A 21,804-nucleotide genomic window follows, 5' to 3' on the forward strand; every position below is an offset into this window, starting at 1 on the left:
CTGGCTTAGCATTAGCAACACATAGCTTGGCGAAGGCGCAACAAGCAGCCTGGACGCCGAAATAAGTAGTATATCTTGATTTTTTCCTTTGGAATTAGCGAAAATTGTTTATGGGTTTATATCCCTGGACTAACAGTAGAACGCGACGTAGCCTAAAAGATATGGTAAGTAAACGTCTGCTTTCAAGATAGTCGAGTTGTTTTGTTTTTCCAGGGTGTCCTGTAGCGTAAATCCAGTTTGCTCTGGTGATGTCTCCACCGAGCACCCGTCTTGGCTGCTAGCTTGAACGGTTGCTAAATAGCTTAGCATGCTAGTTGGCTGTCTTAGCACAAAATACGTTTGGAAACTGACTTGAATGCTTGTGTATCTAACGTATGGCTGACTGTGAAGGCAATAAATTTTACGCTCCGTGTTATATTTAGACGCTCAGTGGTCAACAGTTGATTTTTTTTTTAGCTGAACCACAGGAGTGAGGAGATTTGCGGCTGGCTAACCTGACCCAAGCTGTGCTAGCTTTTGATCCAACTTTTTTCAAAGCCAAGTTTTGATCACATTACAGATATTGCCGTTAGTGGGTGATTGGGTGCGAGCGCTAATATCAAAGTCAGTGGCAAAAACGGAGCGGTACAAAATTTGGTAGAAACAAACTTTTGTTGGGTTTTGCACTTTTCCAACCAGCTGAATTAACTAAGTAAATCAACGCAAGCAAGTTAACGTTGCTCGCTAGCTTATTTTGCTAGCTAACGACTACCACTTGTCGCAAGTTTGCGGTGAACTTGCTAGCGTTAGCGGTAATCGTAAGTAGCAAGTGGGCTACTTATTTCACCCGATGTATTAAAGTGACGTTGCACAAACTTAGATCTCTGCTACACCCACCAGTGTTTCGCAATTCAAGCAGGTCGTTTGACTTAAATATTTGGAGATATGATTGTGGCAGTTCACCTAGCATAAAACTAATGTTAGCTACAGCTATCTTAGCTTATGTGCTATCAATCGCATCAGTTCAAGGAAACGCAGTGATTTTTTGGGGGGTTTGTTTTGTTTATTTTAAATGAGCGGCTTGATTCTTTTAATATTCTCTGCCGATGCACCATGCTTTCATAGTGAGCACTGCTAAGTCAGAGCCTTCTATTGTTAGTCCGTAATGCAAACCTCAACGTCCACATACTTACTGAGATTTTTTGGGAAATTCTTAAACGGTGTGGGCGCTGTCTGTGTACTCGATCCGTTTCCGATCGGCTAGCCCTGCTGGTAGGTAGGCAGGTATAATGTATTTGCTGAAAGACACTGAATAATGGCAGGATTTATTTATCTCACGGGGAATAATTGGAGATGCTGGTGTTTCGATGTGTGCTTTTTATTCAGAGCCACACTGAGCCCACATAGACGTGGCCTGAGAGAGGGGTAGGGCTTTGTCTATTGTCAGGATGATCAGTCAGTCACAGTGGGTGACAGATGCATCATCACCGTCCTCCTCCCTTCCCTGACTTGGCTTTGTCTCTAAGCCAGCCGGCCAAGGCGGACAAAAGGCGGGGTGACATGCCGATCAGAAGGTGTCCTCTCTTCCTGTCTTTTCCTCCCTTCTTCAGGCTTGATGCACATATTGAATCACAGTCACTTTAGGCTTTTGGGACACGTGTCAGTGGTTTGATTTTCTTTGGGTTAGACTTGATGCGATTGTTAGTTTGGCTTGTAGGAGCTTAATCCTTGAGCAGCTGAGTGGTTGAGGATTAATTACTGGTATATGTTGTTTGTGAACTGAAAAGAAGTAAATGGATGGTGAAGGAACCGGCTGGATAACCTGATGTCACACTGTTGTTAACCCCCCCCTCCCTCTCTGTTCTTAACACACACAAAGATACTGTCACACACACACACACACACACAGGCACACAGGCACCTGGTTGTGCAAGCCTTCTATCTCTAGATCAGCTTTACTCTCGCTGTGTGGGACTGTCAGGGTGGACCTGTTCTCAATGTACTGCTTCTCAACCCCTTAATGCTAATCACAGTTTACCTGTGTTTTGCCAAGACACACCCAGACACAGTGCGCATACACACACGGGATAGGTTTGGCTTGTTGCTTTCTCACATCGGGCAGTTCACTTGTGTCCAGTGTTCAGTTGTTCACTTTCTTCTTGTGGAACTCTGTCGCAAAATCCTGTAGGTCATTACACTGTACCCAAAAGTTGGACTAGGGAAACATTATAATGTTTTTCTTTTCTTGGACTCCATTATTATTATTTGTATAGTTATTGACAATCATCACATGAAACTATTGCTTATGTGATCTGCAGTTCACATGTGGATCATTCATTCACCATGCTGTGAGGTTCCAGTGTTTGAACCGAAGACGATAAGGCATTTTGATAGCTGTCAAACTGGTAGCAAACAAAAAGCATTGGAAAGAAAACAAGCTTTATATTTTTGATAGGAGTGATCAGGTCTTGATGTCTGTTGTAGATGTCCCTGCCTAATGAATTGATTTACATTTCATTACATGAATCTCAATTGTTGATAAGTACCAGAAAGACATGTTGTCCATTCTTTACTTGAAATAATTGTGTTCCAATTATTTTATTCACTTTGCGAAATAGAGTGACATAGATAGTAATATATTGCTGCTAGAAGGTTTGCTCTGGAAATGCAGGCAACTTTTAATTCATTTTTAAAATGGTAACATCACAGCCTCAAATTATCTGCAGTTCTTTTTTGTCCTGGCTATTCCTTGGTAGCGACAGATCTAATAATGTTATCAGTTAAACATGGGATTCCACAGGAGGACTTAATTTGAATTTTGCTGACTTTGCATGTAATGTGGTTATTTTTTTTTACAATGACCTGTATTTATGAGGATAAATCTTGTCTCACCCATTAAAAAAAAACCTCTTGCTGACTTTGGGCTCTGGCCAACTTCTGGTGACAGTAGATACACTAATAGCCTATTGTGATGTTGCAGCGTACTGTCAGTTTTCTGCTGATGCTTCAGTTCTGTCCATTTACAAGCATTAAAAATCAGGAATTCCTCCATGAATTTGACAGCTTGATGGCAGAAAAGAAATAAATATGTCGAAGTCAGCACCGCTGATATTACAACAGGAGCACAAAATCTAAGTAGGCGTATGATAGGAAAAATATATAATGTAGAACCAAGTCTAGTGTAAATTCAATATTGCCACTAGACAGTTTATATCGCAAAAAAAAGCAAGTAGATGGATCTCTGTTCTGTTCTTGTAATATCACTGTATCTCCCAATAAAGTAATGTATGCTCTGGATAACAATCCTGGGGTAGGACAGCAGATTGAATTATAAACAGTATTATTATAAATTAGGGAACTGACCTTGACTGAGAAGGTTGTTATTTACCTAATTTTGTTGATTTCCCCTCAAATTTCTCTCATTTGCAATGTGTGTCATTCAAATAAAGCCATGCAAAGAGAGGAGGAGACTGATACCTAGTCCACTCATAAATGGGGATTGTTAAAACAGGATTTTCCTCTTTCACTCTCAAAAAATAACATCCATACAAACACACACACACAAAAATCCATATGTAAAAACACAATAACAGTTCTGTTAGCAAGGTTAGCCCCCGCACTATTTTGGCCAACAACTAAAATTTCATTTGTGTGTGGACAAAAGACCAAAATGAAAGTAAAAAAAAAACGCATCTATGTGTGGACAAGGCATGAAAGGGTGGCAACCGATTTTAGGTGCATGAGTTCACCCAAGGCTACAAGAAGTAGTCCCTGGACCAAATGATTTTTGTGGTTGTCTTCCTATTCTAGCAATAACAAGGCATAATGACAGTTTGACAAGAATGACAGGCTCAGTTATCAGACATAATGAACCTGCAGTGACACATGAATATGTATTTCGACACACGTGTGCACACACAGTGTGCTGTGATCTAAGCACAGAAGGGCTGAAGGGAGGCAGGCCAGCGGTGTCTTGGGGTGGGGGCTTGTTCCGGGGTGTTGGGGGGTGGGACAGACAAGACAGACTCTCCTCTCTTCCTCCTTTCTGCTATGGGTGAATAGGTGATTATAGCAGCAGATGTGTCATTAGGTCTGAGCTGTATTCATGCGGATGCAGGGTGAGGAGGAGGGTGACGAGGGAATGTTTGGGGGGGCTTGCCCCACAGGAATCACATTTCACTGGTGTTAAGTGAATTTACGGGATGTGCCAAGTTGTTTTCTTACCCCCCCCGGCATACACTCACAGTCCTCGTTTCCTCACCCTCGTCCCCCCCAGCTGTCTTTCCATGGCATCGCAAGGCAGGGAGGTCCCTAAAACAAACACATACACGTGTGAATGTACAGCCACTTGCCACATTGGAAATGTAAAATGCAACAGTTAAAAGTCTGCATAGACAGCTAATCACTTTTAACACTCTTCTGTTCATGAAAGCACTTGTTTGTGGGGCATGTCAAAGCATGCTTGGTGCTAGGATCAGATTACTGAAAAGGACAACTCATCATGGGCTTCCCTAGATGGTAGTCAGAGGAACAGCAGGCATGAAAGATCTCCGCAAACTTAAACTGCCTTTTATTACTGAGAACAATGGTTGAAATTAGATTTGGTAAGTTTTCAGTTAGTGTGAATGTTTGGAAATGCACCAATGTGGTGCATGGCAGTGGTGGGGGATAAGAGTGTGTGTGTGCGCTTTTCAAGAACATTTTTCTGGATAAATGAAAGTAGACCAATCTCTGTACTAATCTGGCTAGATGATCGAGCCAAGGAGATCGTGCTGTGGCGTCTTTGCATTCAAACTCAAACTATTACAATCTCATATTTCAGTGACATTGAATTGTCTTTACAAAGAGCCCCTATCACACAAACTGCAGGACGTTTCATAGTACACAGAAGTTGCATCAATGGTGAATGTGCATTTCATAACTTGATGTTACATGCTAAGGCAGTGTTTTCATATATTTGTTTGCATATGAAACTATGTGTAGGTCGTACAGCTGTGAGTCTGCACACACTTTCCGTGTGCGTGCGTGCGCGTGTGTCTGTGTGTGTGAGAGAGAGGAAGTGATTAGTAGCTGGTCTGCCGATCTGTTAGAAACAGGACAAAGGAAACATAAGTCACTCCACTAGTCATAATCAGACTGGAAATGGTATATCTCCCCTGCCACCCACCAAAGGGTGGAAACACATTTTTACTCAGTCATTGCTCTGGCGTCTCTCATAGCAATATGCTGAATGCTAATACTCTGATGATGGGAAAGAGCGTAGATGAAGGCTCATTACAATATAAATTGTTCAAGAATGATTCATGAATTTATCTGAAATTAATTAAGCAAAACTTTGAGTCCAAAATCCGCTATTGCCTTTTTGTCTGTTTTGATTAATTAACCTCATGTTTCCTCTGACTAAACTTAATTTTCACATGATATTTATTTTCAGAGGGATACTATACATCCAGTATTCCATGAAAATTTGGCATTTTGTGAAAATAATGTATCAGGTACACTTGCAGCCACACAGTTTTGTCAGCTCACATTTAAACGACAGTCACCATTATAACATTATAAGCTTCACTTTATGAAATGCCAGATGCATTGGACTGCATTGATTGTACAGGCGTGTCTAAAGAAATAGTTACTCAGTTACTCAACCTTGCTTTGAAAATTCACGAACACCTAATGAAATAGAGAATTAATGGCATTTATCCACAAAGATAAAGAGCTCTCCTGTTGTTCTAATTCTTATTAACTTGAGATTTGATGTAAATGCATTGTCTTATGAGACATTATTACATATATTACATGTCACCTCCCTGAGCAACATTCTTTGCAGCAAGTCATTACTGGTGTGAGAAAAACTAGAGAAAAACATCACTTCCCTGTCTAGATAATTGTAGATGTTTTTTGTTACAGTGAAACACTGACAAGGACATTATTACGTGAGGCCCTAGCTTGTGCATTTTTAATTCTTTCGTTGTGTTTTTTCATCCCATGGGTCTTGCTATTGGTTCACAGTAATCTTGTGTTTGCTTTTGAAACTTTTGTGTTTGATTTCTTGTCCTCCAAGCCCACCCAATGATTCAAGATTCCTTTATTGTCACTGAGCATAACATGTCAGTGAAATTAGTATTGCAACCCCCCATTTTAGAAACAATAAGAAAGATAAGAAAGTAATAATAAAATAAAATAAAGATACTAGAATAAAATAAACTAACGTGCAGATAAAAATTTGCAACTTCAGTGAGCAACTTCTCTACCACACAAACCCGACTACCATGAAATTATTCATTTTCAACACACCCCCTTGCAATTTGCTGTTGGGTCATGTTACCGTAAATCGAAGTGGGATTACAAAACTGGAAACACAATTCTTTGTCACAACACCCTGGCCTTGTGTTATATGAAGGAGGCAGGCTTTTCTGCAAGTACATGGAAATTGCTTATCTAAGTGTGAAAGTATGAAACGTATTGTTCTGTCTAGTTTCAAAAAGGAAGGCTCTACAGCTGCCCCTATAAATACAAATTATCTTCACGATCTTATTGTTTAGGTGTGGAAATAGGGATCGCGCTGACATCTTAAAGAAAGATTCTCTGATTAGACCTACGACTTCACCAGATGTTTCATCGAACGCCATTTGTTTCTTAATATTTCTCTAAAGACAGGTATGTTAAATTAAGTATTATATGCTTCAAAGTTGACTACTTAGGAAAGGGGAATTTGATTAGTTGGAACTGCTGGCATACAACATGAAGTTGAAGTTGTTATAGTTTTAAAATGGATACTAAGCTGTTGGCACATTCGGATGTGGGCAATTACTCAGAAACTGATTCCGACAAGGAAGACTTGTGGTGTTTGAGCTTTTAACTTGGCTCTATGTAGCAATTTTCTCCTTTCTCATGCTTTTACCTTTACTAAATGTCTTTTTTGTCTTCTCTTCCTTCCACTAACCTGCTATTTGTCTGTCTGTCCTAGGTGATGGCGTGGTCATGTGTGCAGCCAGCACTGTGTGTGTGGAAATGGTTTTAACAGACGCTTTTCTGGAGGACTCAGGAACACTGCACTGGCCTGGAGAAGCCTCATAAACAAACACACACGTACACAACACACACACACACACACACACACACTTGTACACCAAGAAGATTTCCACATAGGCACGCCACCACCGTGCCTTGAGAGAGGACACAGGTGCACAGACACATAACGCAAGCTTCTGCTGAGGCACGCGCAGATTTACATCGTCTGTGTGTGTTTTGCCTCTTTTACTTAAACATTATTGGTGTCCCAGCTCCTCTCCTGTGTGAGAGTGTATCTTGTATTTCTTCCTGCCTGTCCCATCTCCACCGCCACCATGCCAAGCTCCACCATCCGCCGGCAGATGAAGAACATGGTGAACAACTACTCTGATGCAGAGAAGAAAGTCAGAGAGGCCACTTCCAACGATCCCTGGGGCCCATCGTCTTCCCTCATGTCTGAGATCGCTGACCTTACTTACAACGTGGTGGCCTTCAGCGAAATCATGAGCATGATCTGGAAACGGCTCAATGACCACGGCAAGAACTGGCGCCACGTCTACAAGGCGCTCACCCTGCTCGACTACCTGATCAAGACGGGCTCAGAGCGAGTTGCACTGCAATGCAAAGAGAACATCTTCACCATCCAGACTCTGAAGGACTTCCAGTACATAGACAGAGACGGTAAAGACCAGGGCATCAACGTCAGGGAGAAGAGCAAGCAGCTAGTGGTCCTGCTCAAAGATGAAGACCGCCTCAAAGGAGAGAGGTAAGAGCTTTATAAATCAATTTTAATAGATGCACAGTAGTTAAAACTATCAGGAGTAAACTTATGTTTGTACATCTTTTGACTGATTTTGTGATTAATGTATAATCCTGGCACACTCTGTCTAATATACTATTTAAGGCTGTGCCCAAATCAGAATTGACCGAGTCATACCTGATTCAGGGTGGGCAATGTGACAATGACTTTGCATGTCCTTGTCATGTCCCCGGCCTTCTAAAAATCACTGATTTGAATCATCAGTTGATGAGCCAGTGGTTAAAATTGCACGCTGCTAACTGCAGCATTAAGCTTTATGCGCAGACTTTGTGTGCTGCGAGGTCGATGAAACCATACCAGACCCTGGCACCGCTTCTTCTGTAAAACAATGACTCATGCTTTCATTATGTACAGCTTTATTGCAGCTGACTGTGAATCTCTAATACAAATTATCAGCAGCAAAATAAATATCTCTGACAGCACAGTCGATGAAGTTTAGAAAGAATGAAGAACACGGACATCAGTCAGTATCAGTCCAGCCTGTCCTCTGTCCTCCTCCCTCTGCTGATGTGCATCACTTCCTGCAGGTACCACTGGTGGAGGGAGGAGGGAATTAATATATTTGGCAAACTTAGACAAACAGACTGCACAGAGACAGCTTTTGTTTTAGTTGTTGTAACTATTCACTATTAACCGAGCTAGCATGCCAGGCTTGTGTAAAACTTAGCGGCAGTGGATGAGAAAGAAACATTTTATTCTGTTGAACAGGTGTGTTGATGCTGCAGCGTCAGGGGCCACCTACAATGGATATTTGGTGGCCACAGAGTAGCTTTTTGTGGCTTTGGGTTGTTAGGCCATGGCTGAGTTGAACCTTGCTAATAATGTAACATTTGTTGTCTCTAAACGTTCTGTATTATATGATGACATAACAACATTGAGCTGAACTCTCCGCACTGCTTCTGCTACCTTCCCAGTGGCACTTTCAGCTCAGATCACTCAGATTCTATACTTTTTTTGGTTGTACTGTGCCGGTATTTTAACAATTTTCTGTTTGATGGTCATCAACATTCACTGTAAACCAGTTCAAAAAAACAATCACAACATTGATATGCAGTTTTACTGTTGGTTTTTCCCTTAGATGATCATATTGTTATTATCCCACTGGGAGCTGGGGTACTTTTGGACTCTGCTCACTGTGTTTCCACACCTGCTAGTTCCAAACAAAGACTGGTCCTCAGGAAGCCATACAACTCCATAGAGCTTATGCTGTTTAGTCATTTACGGTGGATGTCTGCCATTGGTAGCTAGTACAAGCAATGTTGCTAAACTTGAAAAATAGCTCCAGAGTTGATGTCTGTTTCAGCTCAATGGTCTCAAGCAAACACCACCCTGTCAAGTCAAATATGAGCGAAATAAAATAGAACATGAATACATATTTAGGTACATACAAAGGCAAAATTTAATACAAATTATTCTTCCCCTGGCCACCCACCAGCATGAACATACCTGCCCTCACATGCCCAAAGAGAGAAGGATCGACAGATATCTAGAGTGATTCAGCCACTGGCTAGCCACAGGCCTGAGAGAACAGCTTTGCTTTAAACTTTTTAAAAATGGCACAGCTGTAGTACATCTTATATCATAAGGCAGTTTGTTCCAAAGAATGGATCCATCGTAACTGAATACACCTTCACCAAATATACTTCTGATCATGGGTACTGTTAGGAAACCGGTGTCTGATGATGTGAAGGTTCTGGAGGGTTTGTAAGCAGTGAGCAAGTCAGATGCATTTAGGAGCTAGACCATTTAGTTTGGTTTAGTTTGTAGACAGTGAGCAATATTTTGAAATCAATTTCCTATTTTATTGGAAGGCAGTCAAGTAATATAAGTGTAGAAGCAAAATTGTTGGTTGTTCTTGCCCCAGTGAGTACCCTGGCTGAGGCATTGAAGTTGGAGCCGTCCCACAGTTATTGTGTGAAAGTGAAATACAGAATTGTGTATCATCGGCATGATTGGTATGATTGTGCTTCTGTATGATTGAGCAAGATGGCAGTATACAGTATGTACACTCACCGGCCACTTTATTAGGTACACCTGTCCAACTGCTTGTTAACACAAATTTCTAATCCGCCAATCACATGGCAGCAACTCAATGCATTTAGACATGTAGACATGGTTAAGACGATCTGCTGCAGTTCAAACCGAGCATCAGAATGGGCAAGAAAGGTGATTTAAGTGACTTTGAACGTGGCATGGTTGTTGGTGTCAGACGGGCTGGTCTGCGTATTTCAGAAACTGCTGATCTACTGGGATTTTCACACACAACCATCTCTAGGGTTTACAGAGAATGGTCAGAAAAAGAGAAAATATCTCGTGAGCGGCAGGTCTGTGGGAGAAAATGCCTTGTTGATGCCAGAGGTCAGAGGAGAATGGCCAGATTGGTTCGAGCTGATAGAAAGGCAACAGTAACTCAAATAACCACTTGTTACAACCGTGGTATGCAGAAGAGCATCTCTGAACGCACAACACGTCGAACCTTGAGGCAAATGGGCTACAGCAGCAGAAGACCACACCGCGTGCCACTCCTTTCAGCTAAGAACAGGAAACTGAGGCTACAATTCGTACAGGCTCACAAAAATTGGACAATAGAAGATTGGAAAATTGTTGCCTGGTCTGATGAGTCTTGATTTCTGCTGCGACATTCAGATGGTAGGGTCAGAATTTGGCGTCCACAACATGAAAGCATGGATCCCTCCTGCCTTGTATCAACGGTTCAGGCTGCTGGTGGTTGTGTAATGGTGTGGTTGGATATTTTCTTGGCACACTTTGGGCCCCTTAGTACCAATTGGGCATCGTTTCAATGCCACAGCCTACCTGAGTATTGTTGCTGACCATGTCCATCCCTTTATGACCACAGTGTTCCCATCTTCTGATGGCCACTTCCAGCAGGATAGCGCACCATGTCATAAAGCTCGAATAATCTCAGATTGGTTTCTTGAACGTGACAATGAGTTCACTGTACTCAAATGGCCTCCACAGTCACCAGATATCAATCCAATAGAGCACCTTTGGAGATTTGCATCATGGATGTGCCAAACTCTACCAAACTCTCTGAGGAATGTTTCCAGTACCTTGTTCAATCTATGCTGCGAAGGATTAAGGCAGTTCTGAAGGAAAAAGAGGGTCCAACCCGGTACAAGCAAGGTGTACCTAATAAAGTTGCCGGTGAGTGTATATTGTAGGTAAAGGGTCAGTAAGGGGCCTGGCACTGAGTATTGTGGGACCTCACAGCGAATGTTAAAATTGCCAGAAGTCCAGACATGCAGAGCGTGTCTGACCTGTTAGGTAGAAAGACAGCCAGTTAATGACACAGCCAAATAGGCTAACTGAATTTTCTAGTATGCTGAGTAAAATGTTATGGTCAGCAGTGTCAGAGGCTGCTGTCAGGCCTAGTGATACTGAAACGCACTGCTTGTTTGAAGCACTGATGATCCTTAGGTCATTGATTACATTTATGAGAGCTGCTGCTAAGCGCTGTGATTAGTCCTCAAGCTGGATTGATACACATCATTCAGATTGTGGAGTGACAGGTAGCTATGCAGCTGTTTGTCGACAACCTTATCATCAAGTATTTTACTAAGAAAAGGGATAATTTAGGTTGGTCTGCAGTGGCTCATCACAGAATGATCTTAGTTGTATTTTGGTTTTTAAAGCGTGAAAGACTACTGCTTGTAAAGAACTGTTTTCAATATTAAGCACATCATATGACAGACAGGGGAATACACAATTACACAAATACACATTGTGATTGTGAACAGCTGCTTTATCACCTCTTCTAGACCATTAAAGGTAGGAAGGGGGAGATTGTGCTCCTGGTGGTGTGATGATATACGGGCAGAGACTTACCAGATCCATTGGTATGTGAAATTGTTAGATTTTCTTCTAATATCAGACACTTTACCTTGGAAGAAGGTTGCAAATTCATGTCATTTGACTGTTGAGAAAGGCACAGCAGGAATTGATCTTGTTGGGTCTAGCGGTTTGTCAATAGGAGAGATTCTGGACATGAATTGTCTGAAGAAATGAATTTAGGAAAAAAAAGATTTAGATCAGTGGTCCCTAACCCCCAGGCCGCGGACTGGTACTGGTCTGTGGATCAATTGGTGTCGGGCCGCACAAGAAATAATTAATTCATTTTGTTTTATTTATTATCTGAGTCTGAAAGATCTTTTATTTTGAAAAATCCTTTATTTTGGAAAATTACCAGATTTTCTCGGTAACATCTCAGTCACTTTTGGTCAAATTTAACCCAAAAAACTTGCAAAATGAGTAAAAAACCGAAGGGGAAAAGGCCCAGTGAAGAGACAGAATAAGAAAAAGAAAGCTTTTAACAGACAACACCAGCAGTCCTACTTGAAATATGGATTTGTTGTGACAGGTGATTCCCACACACCGAGCCCGCTCTGCATAATATGCGGCAACTGGCTCTCTAATGAGGCGATGTAGCCTTCAAAACTGCTTTGCCACTTGGAGACCAAGCACGCTGGATTAAAAGACAACGTTGTTGCCGTAATGTTACGAGGAAGCTGCTTTTAAAGTTGCATAGTACACAGTGCATTAACGTTTATTATTATATTAACAATATAAACAATCTTCATACACCCCCTCTCCTCCCGGGCTGTGGTAAAATTGTCAAGCGTTGACTGGTCCGTGGTGATAGAAAGGTTGGGGACAACTGATTTAGATGATAATTTCATCTTCTTATATTATTAGTTTCTTTATTTTTTTATTCATCTTTTTACAGTTGCATTATTTGTTGATCAGATTTCTTCTAACACACATTATCTTAGACATAGATCATGTTTTGGCAAAAAAAGGGCAGTGAATCATTTCCAGAATTATACTAATTGGCCCATGTGGGGTGCTCATCATTTGCTTGGCAGTGTGTTTAGTCTAATGAATGGTTTTCCTGTGGCATTTTAGAATTGAAACCATTTGAAACTCTAATTCTCAGTGTGGTGGTTTGGTTATACTTTTCAACTCAATATTTTTTTGATCTAGGGCTTCAAAGACCAATCGTCCTTTCGTGCCTTATGCTTAGTTTGTCCTTTTGAGTGTCACACGAACGATTATAAGAGCCTTGACTTGAGTAAGGATGACTGATCATATGGTATTTTTTTTGTCCTACTAGGTCTCAAGCTTTGAAGACCAAGGAGCGAATGGCCCAGGTGTCCACAGGGAGCAGTCAGATGGGTTTTGGCAGAGGCTCGTCTCAGCCCAACCTCTCCACTTCCTACAGCGAAGAGTATGGCAGGTCAGAGGGCTCACCTGCCTCCTACCATGGCTGTGAGTATTAGCTTATAGTGCCACATAAGCTGTACACACAGACACAAACTTAAAGGGCTCATTCCATATGAATACATGCAGTACTGCGATTCCCATCATACTGTATTGTGTCCCATTTGGTGTAACTTTGGCCTACATCCTGAAACCTTCCCCTCCCCCTGTTCTGTCTCTGGCTTGCAGTCCCACAGTAGGGCTGCATTCCTCAGCGCACACACACGCACTCACAGACTCTTAGAAGAGGAAGCAGAGTTCACCCCCCTAGCCTCTATCATCCACATGACAGAGGAATCTGCTCCTCTTTTCAGTGATACTCACTCCTCCAGAGACAGTGAGGGAGAGATATAGAAACACGCAGTGACAGAAGAGAGAGATATGGATTGATGAAGATATCACTGAAAGATACATGACAGAAACAAATAGTGAATAAAGCCAGACTTCAATAACCTTCAATGAAAAAGAGGGACTAGAGAAGAAATGGAGTATGCACACTATTTTGCATGTTACAAAACTGGAAAGGAGTGACACATGTGGGGCTTATTTTCTACAGATTGTCATTACTACTGCCTTCTATCACTACGATGATTAGTCTGATATCTTGAGAAAATAATTTAAGTTCATTATGCCAAGGTGGGAGAAATATCACATACTGTATACCTCTTTAAGTAGGCAATATACATAAGGGATCCTCATACTTGGTAACATATTTGGTGATAAGTCATCATTGCTCTTGTGTTTCTTTACTGGAATTTCTGCAAGTACTCACTTCTTGTAGCTCATTGTACCAGAGCATGAGCTATTGGAGACTTGACACTAAAGCAGTGTTTAAATGGATTGAAAGAAAGATGGAGTGAGAGAGGGGTCGAGTTGAGAAGAAACAGAAATCCCAGTCAGGAAATGGGGTAATGCAGAGAGGGGCAGAGGGGAAGAATGAAAGTTGAAGTGAAGGAATGAACCTTGGCCTCTTTTCCTTTCATCCTCTGACCTCCCCAGTCTTTTGTACGCAGCAGGATGGCTGTGTGTATGTGCCACTATGGGTTTGTGTTCTGTCTCTTGCCATGGGTCTCGGAGCATGGAGGTGTGTCTTCATCTTTTACTTGTGGTCCACATTCTTGCATATATGTTATGTTTGAGTATGTGTGTGTGTGTGTGTGTGTGTGTGTGTGTGTGTGTGTGTGTGTGCATGTGCGTGTGTGTGCGCTCAGAGGCGGAAGCTCTAGCAGCTGAGTCATCAGTTGCGAAAACTGAGAGACCGGCCAATAGGAGTGTGGCTGGGCTGCCGCTGTGGGCGTTGCCAGGCAGGATTTTTGGGATTCCAGTCAAACTTTCCGAGGATTGTTGTCCAGACAGGGTGTGAATGAATGGCCATGCAAGTGTGGCTGTTGGTGTTAACAAAGCATATCACAAAGTATCCCAAAAGTATCTGGAAAGGTCTGAAATTTGTTTGATGTCACGTATTAAAATGTAATATAGTATACAGGTCTCTTTTTTTGTCTTGTGATTTTTCTTAGTCTTCAGCATACTGCATTCTTCATGTTCCCGTGTGTCTCTGTGCACTCATTAACGTGTGCATGTGTGTGAAAAAGATAAATGTATTCTGAGGGCCATTCAGATGTTATGTGGAAAGCAGCACCCGCCTTTTATCAAAGGTGCTTGGGAGGTTGCGCCACTGTCGTGCCTGCCATAACTAAGCAACCAAAACTGCCTGTACCAGTTCGTAGTTTTTAATGTAGCCTATCATCGTACTCTCCTCTTTTCTTTTCTAAGATGACATATCTCCAGGCATTGTTCCTTCTGTCTGTGTCAAACTAGTAAGAACTTGACAGGTCGTATAGCTCCAGGTATCCCTGAACAGGGATAACCAGCCGCCCTTCAGTCTTCAGCTTGGCTGACCTTTCAGATGTTGTGACGTTTTCCTCCACTTGCATGCGCTATGGATGAGCCCAACAAGCAAAAGATAAAACATCTTTACTGTCTCTTAGGCTGTAGTTTTTCTGAGGTCAAGCAACCAATAGTAAAAGCAGGTTTGCCCTAGCTTTTTTGCTGTGCTTTGAGCTGTACATTTTCACAGTTTCACACTTAATGTTTGGAAAATATCTGATGAAGTGATGTTGTTTTGAGGATCTGGAAAGTGCATTTAAGGAACTGTCCCGCTCACCAGGTTTCTAGCAGCCACTTAATTCTTTTATCTGCAGAGACAAGAGACATAGTGTCTGCAAATGTGGGAATAGTTAGCGGTTGACACCCTGGGATAGAAACCCTGTGTGCGATTATCACCACATAAATCTACTACAGATGACACAAGTGGTCATCAGCCCTTTTCACTTTCCCCAAAACTCTGTTCTCTCTGTTCAGAGCTTGAATTGCGTGTTGCACTCAGGATCATAAGTTTTTTTTTTTATGCGTTTTCTAAGCACAACTTTTTGTTTGAAGTTTTTTCTTTATTTGCTCAGTCATTAAATGTTGCACTACAGAGAATTAAGATGATAGAATAAGAAATAACTGGACTAAATGACTAACACATAGAGTAGTGGCACAAATACTAGAGACAAACCCCAGAAAATTACTTTTCTGAATGCATTTTTCTGCTACCAGGAATGCCAAGAAATTGTGATTATCCATATATGGTCCATTCCCACGGTGGTGGGCAAGAGACTAGCGTGTTTTAGTTGGCTTTGGGTTTTGTTTATTTGTCTCTCTGACTAGCTACCATGAAGTGTTGAACTGTGTGTTACTGTGTCATAGGTTTAGTCTCTCTTTAGGCTTAGCGGTTGACAAATTGTTGTTGAGGTCCTCTTTTGCTCACATATTTTTACTGTAAAGAGAATTCAAGTAAAATACTCATTTCGATGGAGAAATGTAATGCCATCATTCCAGTACATTTTCCTTGGTTACAGTGTCTGTGTGTGGACTTTAGTACCACTGTGTTCACTGTCTATTTAAGGCAGACACTGAGCTGATGTGGAGACCCTGGCTCAAATACCACCAGCTAACCAAACACACCTTTACCCCTGTTACTTCTTGTCACTGTCCCTGGAGACACACAGCCTGGAGACCAAGTTCAGGAGATGTGGTCTTGACAAAGAGCAAGCAAGGCAGGAACTGAGCTAAGAAGTGAGCAAGGAGTCAAGGAGCAAGGAGAGGAGATGAGGAGCCAGATCTGACACTGGAGTTGCAGATGCAGTGAATTAATTATTGAAAATATGTATGTTGTCATTATTGGTTGTTTTTATAAGTGATGCAGACAATAGGCTGTAATCCTGCTACTTAATCAACACATAATTGCCAGCTTTCTTCAACCATTTCAAGGATGGCCACAACCTTTTTGTTAAAAGGCCAGCGTATTTCTTTCAAAGAAACATTGTATCAGTACCATTTCCTCATCATGGAAACTTTTGACGTAATACGAATTTACTCTTTAACGTAAGAAAACCTTCTGATGTGACATCCACTTCTATAGAAGTCTTGACAGGGCAGGAGGGTGTTATGGGTGTGTGTCATCAAAGTGCAAGATGTCAAATAGTGAAACAAACAGTCAGTGTTTCCCCAAGTCATATTTGTGTCGGTGTTGTTGTTTTGTCTCTGCACTAAAGCCTTTATGTGTCTCTTGTCAATGTATCTCTTGCAATCAGAATTGTACACAAGGTCATCATGATGGGTATTCAGTGAATGGGTGTGTATGTATGTAGTGTCCACATCAGCACCAGAATATGCCATGACTGGTATGGGGTCCTAAGAAATATGAAGATCGTGGACATCCTATGACCTTACTGGTCTTTGGTATTAGGAGCAGAGATGTATAGAAATAAAATGGGGTAGGCAGAAGGAGAAAGACAATGTTTATTATTTCAGTTGGAGACCCATGTTAAAGTTTGAGAGGAATTGTCTGTGGTTGGCCAAAATCCATCAGAACATTAAGATTTAATTTGCACATCACATTTCTTGTCAGTGTTTGCTGTTTGTAATGGACAAAACCTGAATTTGAACTGCCGAGAAGCTCTTCAATCATGCCACAGAAAACACATGTTTAGTTTACACTCACCTTTGTCCACCCACCACATTCACACATGTACATAACTGCACTAAGATGGACTGCTAAGAAACTAAACTGTGACATCATATAGAGAGACAAGTCAAGAATTACAAAGTCGGCATGTCACCTCCCACACCACAGTTCCCACGGAGAGACAAGCATTGAATAGAGGAATACAGGCTACCTTACTGAGTGTCTTTTGACATGGTGGCTTCTTTCTCCTGTCCAGCTTTTGTGTGTGCATGTTTGTTGCATGTTTGCCACGTGCAGCATCTGTGTGTTTTCTGTGCTGCCTCATGGCCCGATGTAATCCAATAAGCTGAATGGACCTGTCGTCCCTTACAGGCTCCCGAAAGAAACCTCTAATCACACACACACACCGATAATTTCCATAGCCGGTGAGGGTTTTCAGTGTGTTATGTACAGTATGGAGTCCCATGTGGCAGTGATGTTAATATACGTTCTGAATGTGTCTGTTAGCCACATCTCCTAATGCGGGTTCAGAACTGGAACAGGCCAGACCTCAGACCAGCGGAGAGGAGGAGCTACAGCTGCAACTGGCTCTGGCCATGAGCAGAGAGGCTGCAGAGCAGGTACACACACACACAGAAACATGTGCTAACATGGCAGAGTATGAATTCATGCTTGTCATTTTCTTACTGTGTGCCTGTGTTTGAAATGTGCAGGTAGTTAACATCTGTGGAAACCAGCTTATTATATTTCAAAAGATGACTTGACAGGAAGCTATGAGTAATTACGTTTTACTTGATTCTGCTTCACGTCAAATCTTTTCCATGTCATGGGTCATGCTGCTGCAAATACACATGCTGTAAAACCTTTCTGAAACCCTGTTAGTCATTTACATTTACAATCTGTTATTTTATCCGCTCGGTTCCTTTAAGCTCCTGAGCCTCAAAAAAACTTACACTACCATCTCTGAAATCAGATTTCTGCCACTTAACCACTGATGTTCTACATCTACCAAATGCTTTTGCACAGATAATTGTCTTGGGTCACTGCTTGTAAATAAGAGGAGAAATTGAAAATAACTTATGCCAATAACTAAGGCTCAGCAAAATGTTTAAATATACCCAAGGTAAGTGGATTTTTAAACACCTCATTGAGTGACACTGCTCAATTGACCTCATCAGCTATTTTTGTCTAACCTGCAAAACGGAATTTTAAAACAGCAATGTTTTTTTTTTTACTGACCCAAGTTCCTGGTAAAAAACTGTGACACCAGTATTTGGATGAATATCAAAAGACAATATAATGCAAAAATCATATTTGATTGGCTTCATCATTCTACTGACATGATGATGAAAAGATGCACCTGTGCTGCTTATGCTAACTGTGCTCTGGGTGTGTGTGTTCAGGAGGAGCGCATACGCAGAGGGGATGACTTGAGACTACAGATGGCCTTGGAGGAGAGTAAGAAAGAAGGTCCAGACTCAGTAAAACTGCCCAAGAAGAAGAAAGAGGTAAAATACACACGGCGTGGAGGCTAGAGTGACTCACTTATTCCATTATCATGGCCATGCTCCTGAAATAGTCTTGCCTCTCCCCATTCTCTTTTTCTGCCTGACCCTGTCTCCTGCCTCAGTAGCAGTAGTGAAACCACTAACTGGCAGCAGGCTGCCTAGTTTACTCTTCCTTTTTCTGCCTGAAAAGCTTGCTGACTGTAGTCTGAGGGCACGCAGAGCTGAAGCGATGAAGTACGACTGCATGACTGTGGCTCATGTTGTATCTCAGCACATAATGACATGACCACCGTCAGTATCTTTGAATAGCATTTGTGCTGTAGAGAATAATGCCTGCCCAACAGATGGTCCTTCCCAACGTTTTTCCTCCTCATCTGTTTCCTCTCCGTCTTTTCTCATCTCATTTTGTCTTTCTAAGCCACTTTGTGTGTCTCTTTCCAGCCACAGTCGTCTCTGATGGATCTGATGAATGTCCCAGAGCCCGGTGCCAGTGCTGACCCCTGGGCTGCAGGGGCTGGGGCAGCCGCTGCATCAGAAGACCCCTGGCAACCTTATGGTATACACACACAGTATATACGCTGTTCACTGGAAAGATTTGTGTGTTTGTGTATAGTCAGTTTGTGTGAGTGTGTACGTGTGTGTGGTCTCTGCGCTCCACCTGCAGCTCTTAGGACTGTGAGTCTTTGTTAAATAGGAATGCTGCTCCACTGGCCCAGCAGCATTACTGCACAGAGGGGACAGGGGGGTTGGGGTTGTTAGAGGAAGATATCATGAAGGAAAGGAGTGTGGAGGAATGGGAGAGGCAGGGAAAGGAGGCTGTGGGGAGATGAGTAGTAGTTTTTAAATGGGTCCGATGAAATACATGCCTGCTATCATTTGACCTACTTTGCCTTTCTCACCTTTCTCCTGCTCTCTTCCTCTGCCCCTCCTCAACTTCTTTTCCAAATTGGCTTTACATTTTGCTTGCTTCACCCACACCCCCACCATCCTCCCCCAAACTACACCTCTCTCCCCCTCCCTAGGGTCTGCCCCTAAGCCAGCAGTCCCAGTGGACCCATGGGGCGCTCCTCCTTCAGTCCCACCCATGAAGAGCAGTGACCCCTGGGCATCAAACTCCACTCCTGCCGCTGACCCATGGAGCTCTGCATCTGCCCGCCCCAAAACTTCCAACGCAGGTGAGCATCAGTTGCTAAAACATATTTCAAGAAGTTCGCTTTACTTGAGTTCTTTCAGTTCTATTCTATTTTACAAAGAGAGCAATGTCTGATCATTGGCTGACAAATGTCTCAAAGACTCAGCAGCTGTGTCAGAAGGGGCTCACACAGTAGCAAATGCTTCCACACATCTGCGTACGTTCACTTGCTTGTTTTGTTCATTTCTCTGTTGGTTTATTTAAGTATCCATACTCATTCATAGTTTTCTGTTTCCATCTGTCTATGTGTCTGTGTGTGTGTGTGTCTGCTGTCTCTGTGTGTATGCGTTGTCCCCTTTTCAGGTAGCTTTGACCTTTTCAGTGCATCCAACGGTACGTCCAAAGAGGACTTCTCAGAGTTTGACAGCCTGCGCTCTTCCTCCTCTGTCCCCACTGGTACTCACCCATGTCTTCGTCTCTCTATTGACACGGAGTCTGTGTTGTTTTTCCTCAGTGTCTAACATGATGCCCGTCTGCAGATACAATGCTTCTGCAGGGCACAGACACGCACATGTCTTGTCTTTGTATGTAAATATCACCAGACCTGAGCAAAGACGGCGTTAGAGCCACCGCAGTCATGTTTTTTTAAACCCTTGATGATTTTCCTTTGCAAATGCAATCAAATGCAGCAGTAATCAGATCAAATGGTGGAAAAATAGCTGCTTGCTCTGGACTGGTCCCATATCAGTGTGGTGTAATCTGATGCAGCTTGTGTGTGTTTATTGCTAAATGCATTATTAGACCTGTGCCATCTTGTTTATGGAAACCCCTCTAGATCTGATGTGATAAATCCTGTCTGGTGCATCTGAACCAACAACAGATGTCCAAGGTTTAATTAAACTCATGCACAACTGCATTAAGGTTGGTGCTTGAGAGGGTTCCAGATAACAGTTTAGCACAAGTCTCGAGTGTTTCTCTCATGTGGTTTGGCAGTCTCTGGGTGTGGGAGGGTGACATTGGTTTGTGACTTTAGCTCCAGCTCAAACACTTCTGACACAGTCAAGGACAAGGTGAGAAGGAACACAAACACAGCAACTTTCCCCAGAAAGGAAAAGTCTCACTGTCTCACCACAGTGTGAAGAGGACATGGATTTCAGCAGCCCCCCCACAGGATAACTTGTTACTATTTGAATCAACTCTGGCTTAAATCTACAGGATTTATGGGGCGTTAACACACACTTGGCCAGTCTGATCTTATCATGAGCCTTTTTTTTGGCTCTGCTACATCTCAGTTTCTGTTCTGAGAAGATAGTTTCCATCTTTGACATTTCCTGTCTGCCTCTGTTGACCTCTCATAAAAGCATCTCCTGATCATTTTATTGCATCAACTCAATTTTATTTCCCGGTAAATGTGAATGCGGGTGCGCTCATGCAGGTGGGTACTGGTGGCACACGAGAGCATAGATTTAGCATATTTTCAGAAACTGGGGAGTTAAATCATCTGTTAGATGTTTGTGATGCAAAATGTGAGTGTGCTTGCTTTTTAGTATCAAGATATATAAACAAACCTTTCACATACTCAAGCCATGTCAAACTCAAGTGAACTGTGTTAGCTGTACCTCTGGTCTTGTATCCCAGCCCTAATTACAAAGTTTTAATAGCTTCTGCAGTTCAGGACTATTTAAGAAAAATTACTTCCTGTATTCAGGATGTCTCCGTGTTTTATTATGTTTTTGTCCATTAACAGCTTTTCATCTGCGAAATACACTCTGCTCTTTGTTCCCCAGGTGATGGCGGCGTAGCATCGTCCATCCCATCCCAAGCCAGCCTCGCAAGCAGTGGCAGCCTGGACCTCTTCGACCCCCTGCCCACCTCCCTATCTACTTCCACAAACCCAACTCGAAAGACTCCAGAGTCCTTCCTGGGTCCCAATGCTGCCCTGGTCAATCTGGACTCTCTGGTGACCAAACCAGCCCAGCCTACGCCAGTCATCAACCCATTTTTAGCTTCAACAGGTGGGGAGATGAAGAGGACATATGAAATATTCTCACTCCTACCACTACAT

General features: G+C 42.4%; 1 protein-coding gene across 2 annotated transcripts in view; it reads left to right on the forward strand.

The window, feature by feature from the left end:
- Nucleotides 1–21,804, forward strand: part of epn2 (epsin 2) — a 25,939-nt gene continuing 4,135 nt past the window's right edge. The window contains exons 1-9 of one of the 2 annotated variants that reach the window (XM_041956575.1): nucleotides 1–164; nucleotides 6,947–7,756; nucleotides 12,942–13,096; nucleotides 17,607–17,719; nucleotides 18,503–18,607; nucleotides 19,049–19,163; nucleotides 19,630–19,782; nucleotides 20,103–20,195; nucleotides 21,527–21,754. In XM_041956575.1, the coding sequence (XP_041812509.1) occupies nucleotides 7,326–7,756; nucleotides 12,942–13,096; nucleotides 17,607–17,719; nucleotides 18,503–18,607; nucleotides 19,049–19,163; nucleotides 19,630–19,782; nucleotides 20,103–20,195; nucleotides 21,527–21,754 (1,393 nt within the window). In that variant the 5' untranslated portion in view covers nucleotides 1–164; nucleotides 6,947–7,325. The remainder of the gene's footprint in view (nucleotides 165–6,946; nucleotides 7,757–12,941; nucleotides 13,097–17,606; nucleotides 17,720–18,502; nucleotides 18,608–19,048; nucleotides 19,164–19,629; nucleotides 19,783–20,102; nucleotides 20,196–21,526; nucleotides 21,755–21,804) is intronic. The other variant, XM_041956576.1, reaches the window with a different exon arrangement.

This window comes from Chelmon rostratus, chromosome 17 (assembly GCF_017976325.1).
Source record: "Chelmon rostratus isolate fCheRos1 chromosome 17, fCheRos1.pri, whole genome shotgun sequence".
Taxonomy (NCBI): Eukaryota; Metazoa; Chordata; class Actinopteri; order Chaetodontiformes; family Chaetodontidae; genus Chelmon; species Chelmon rostratus.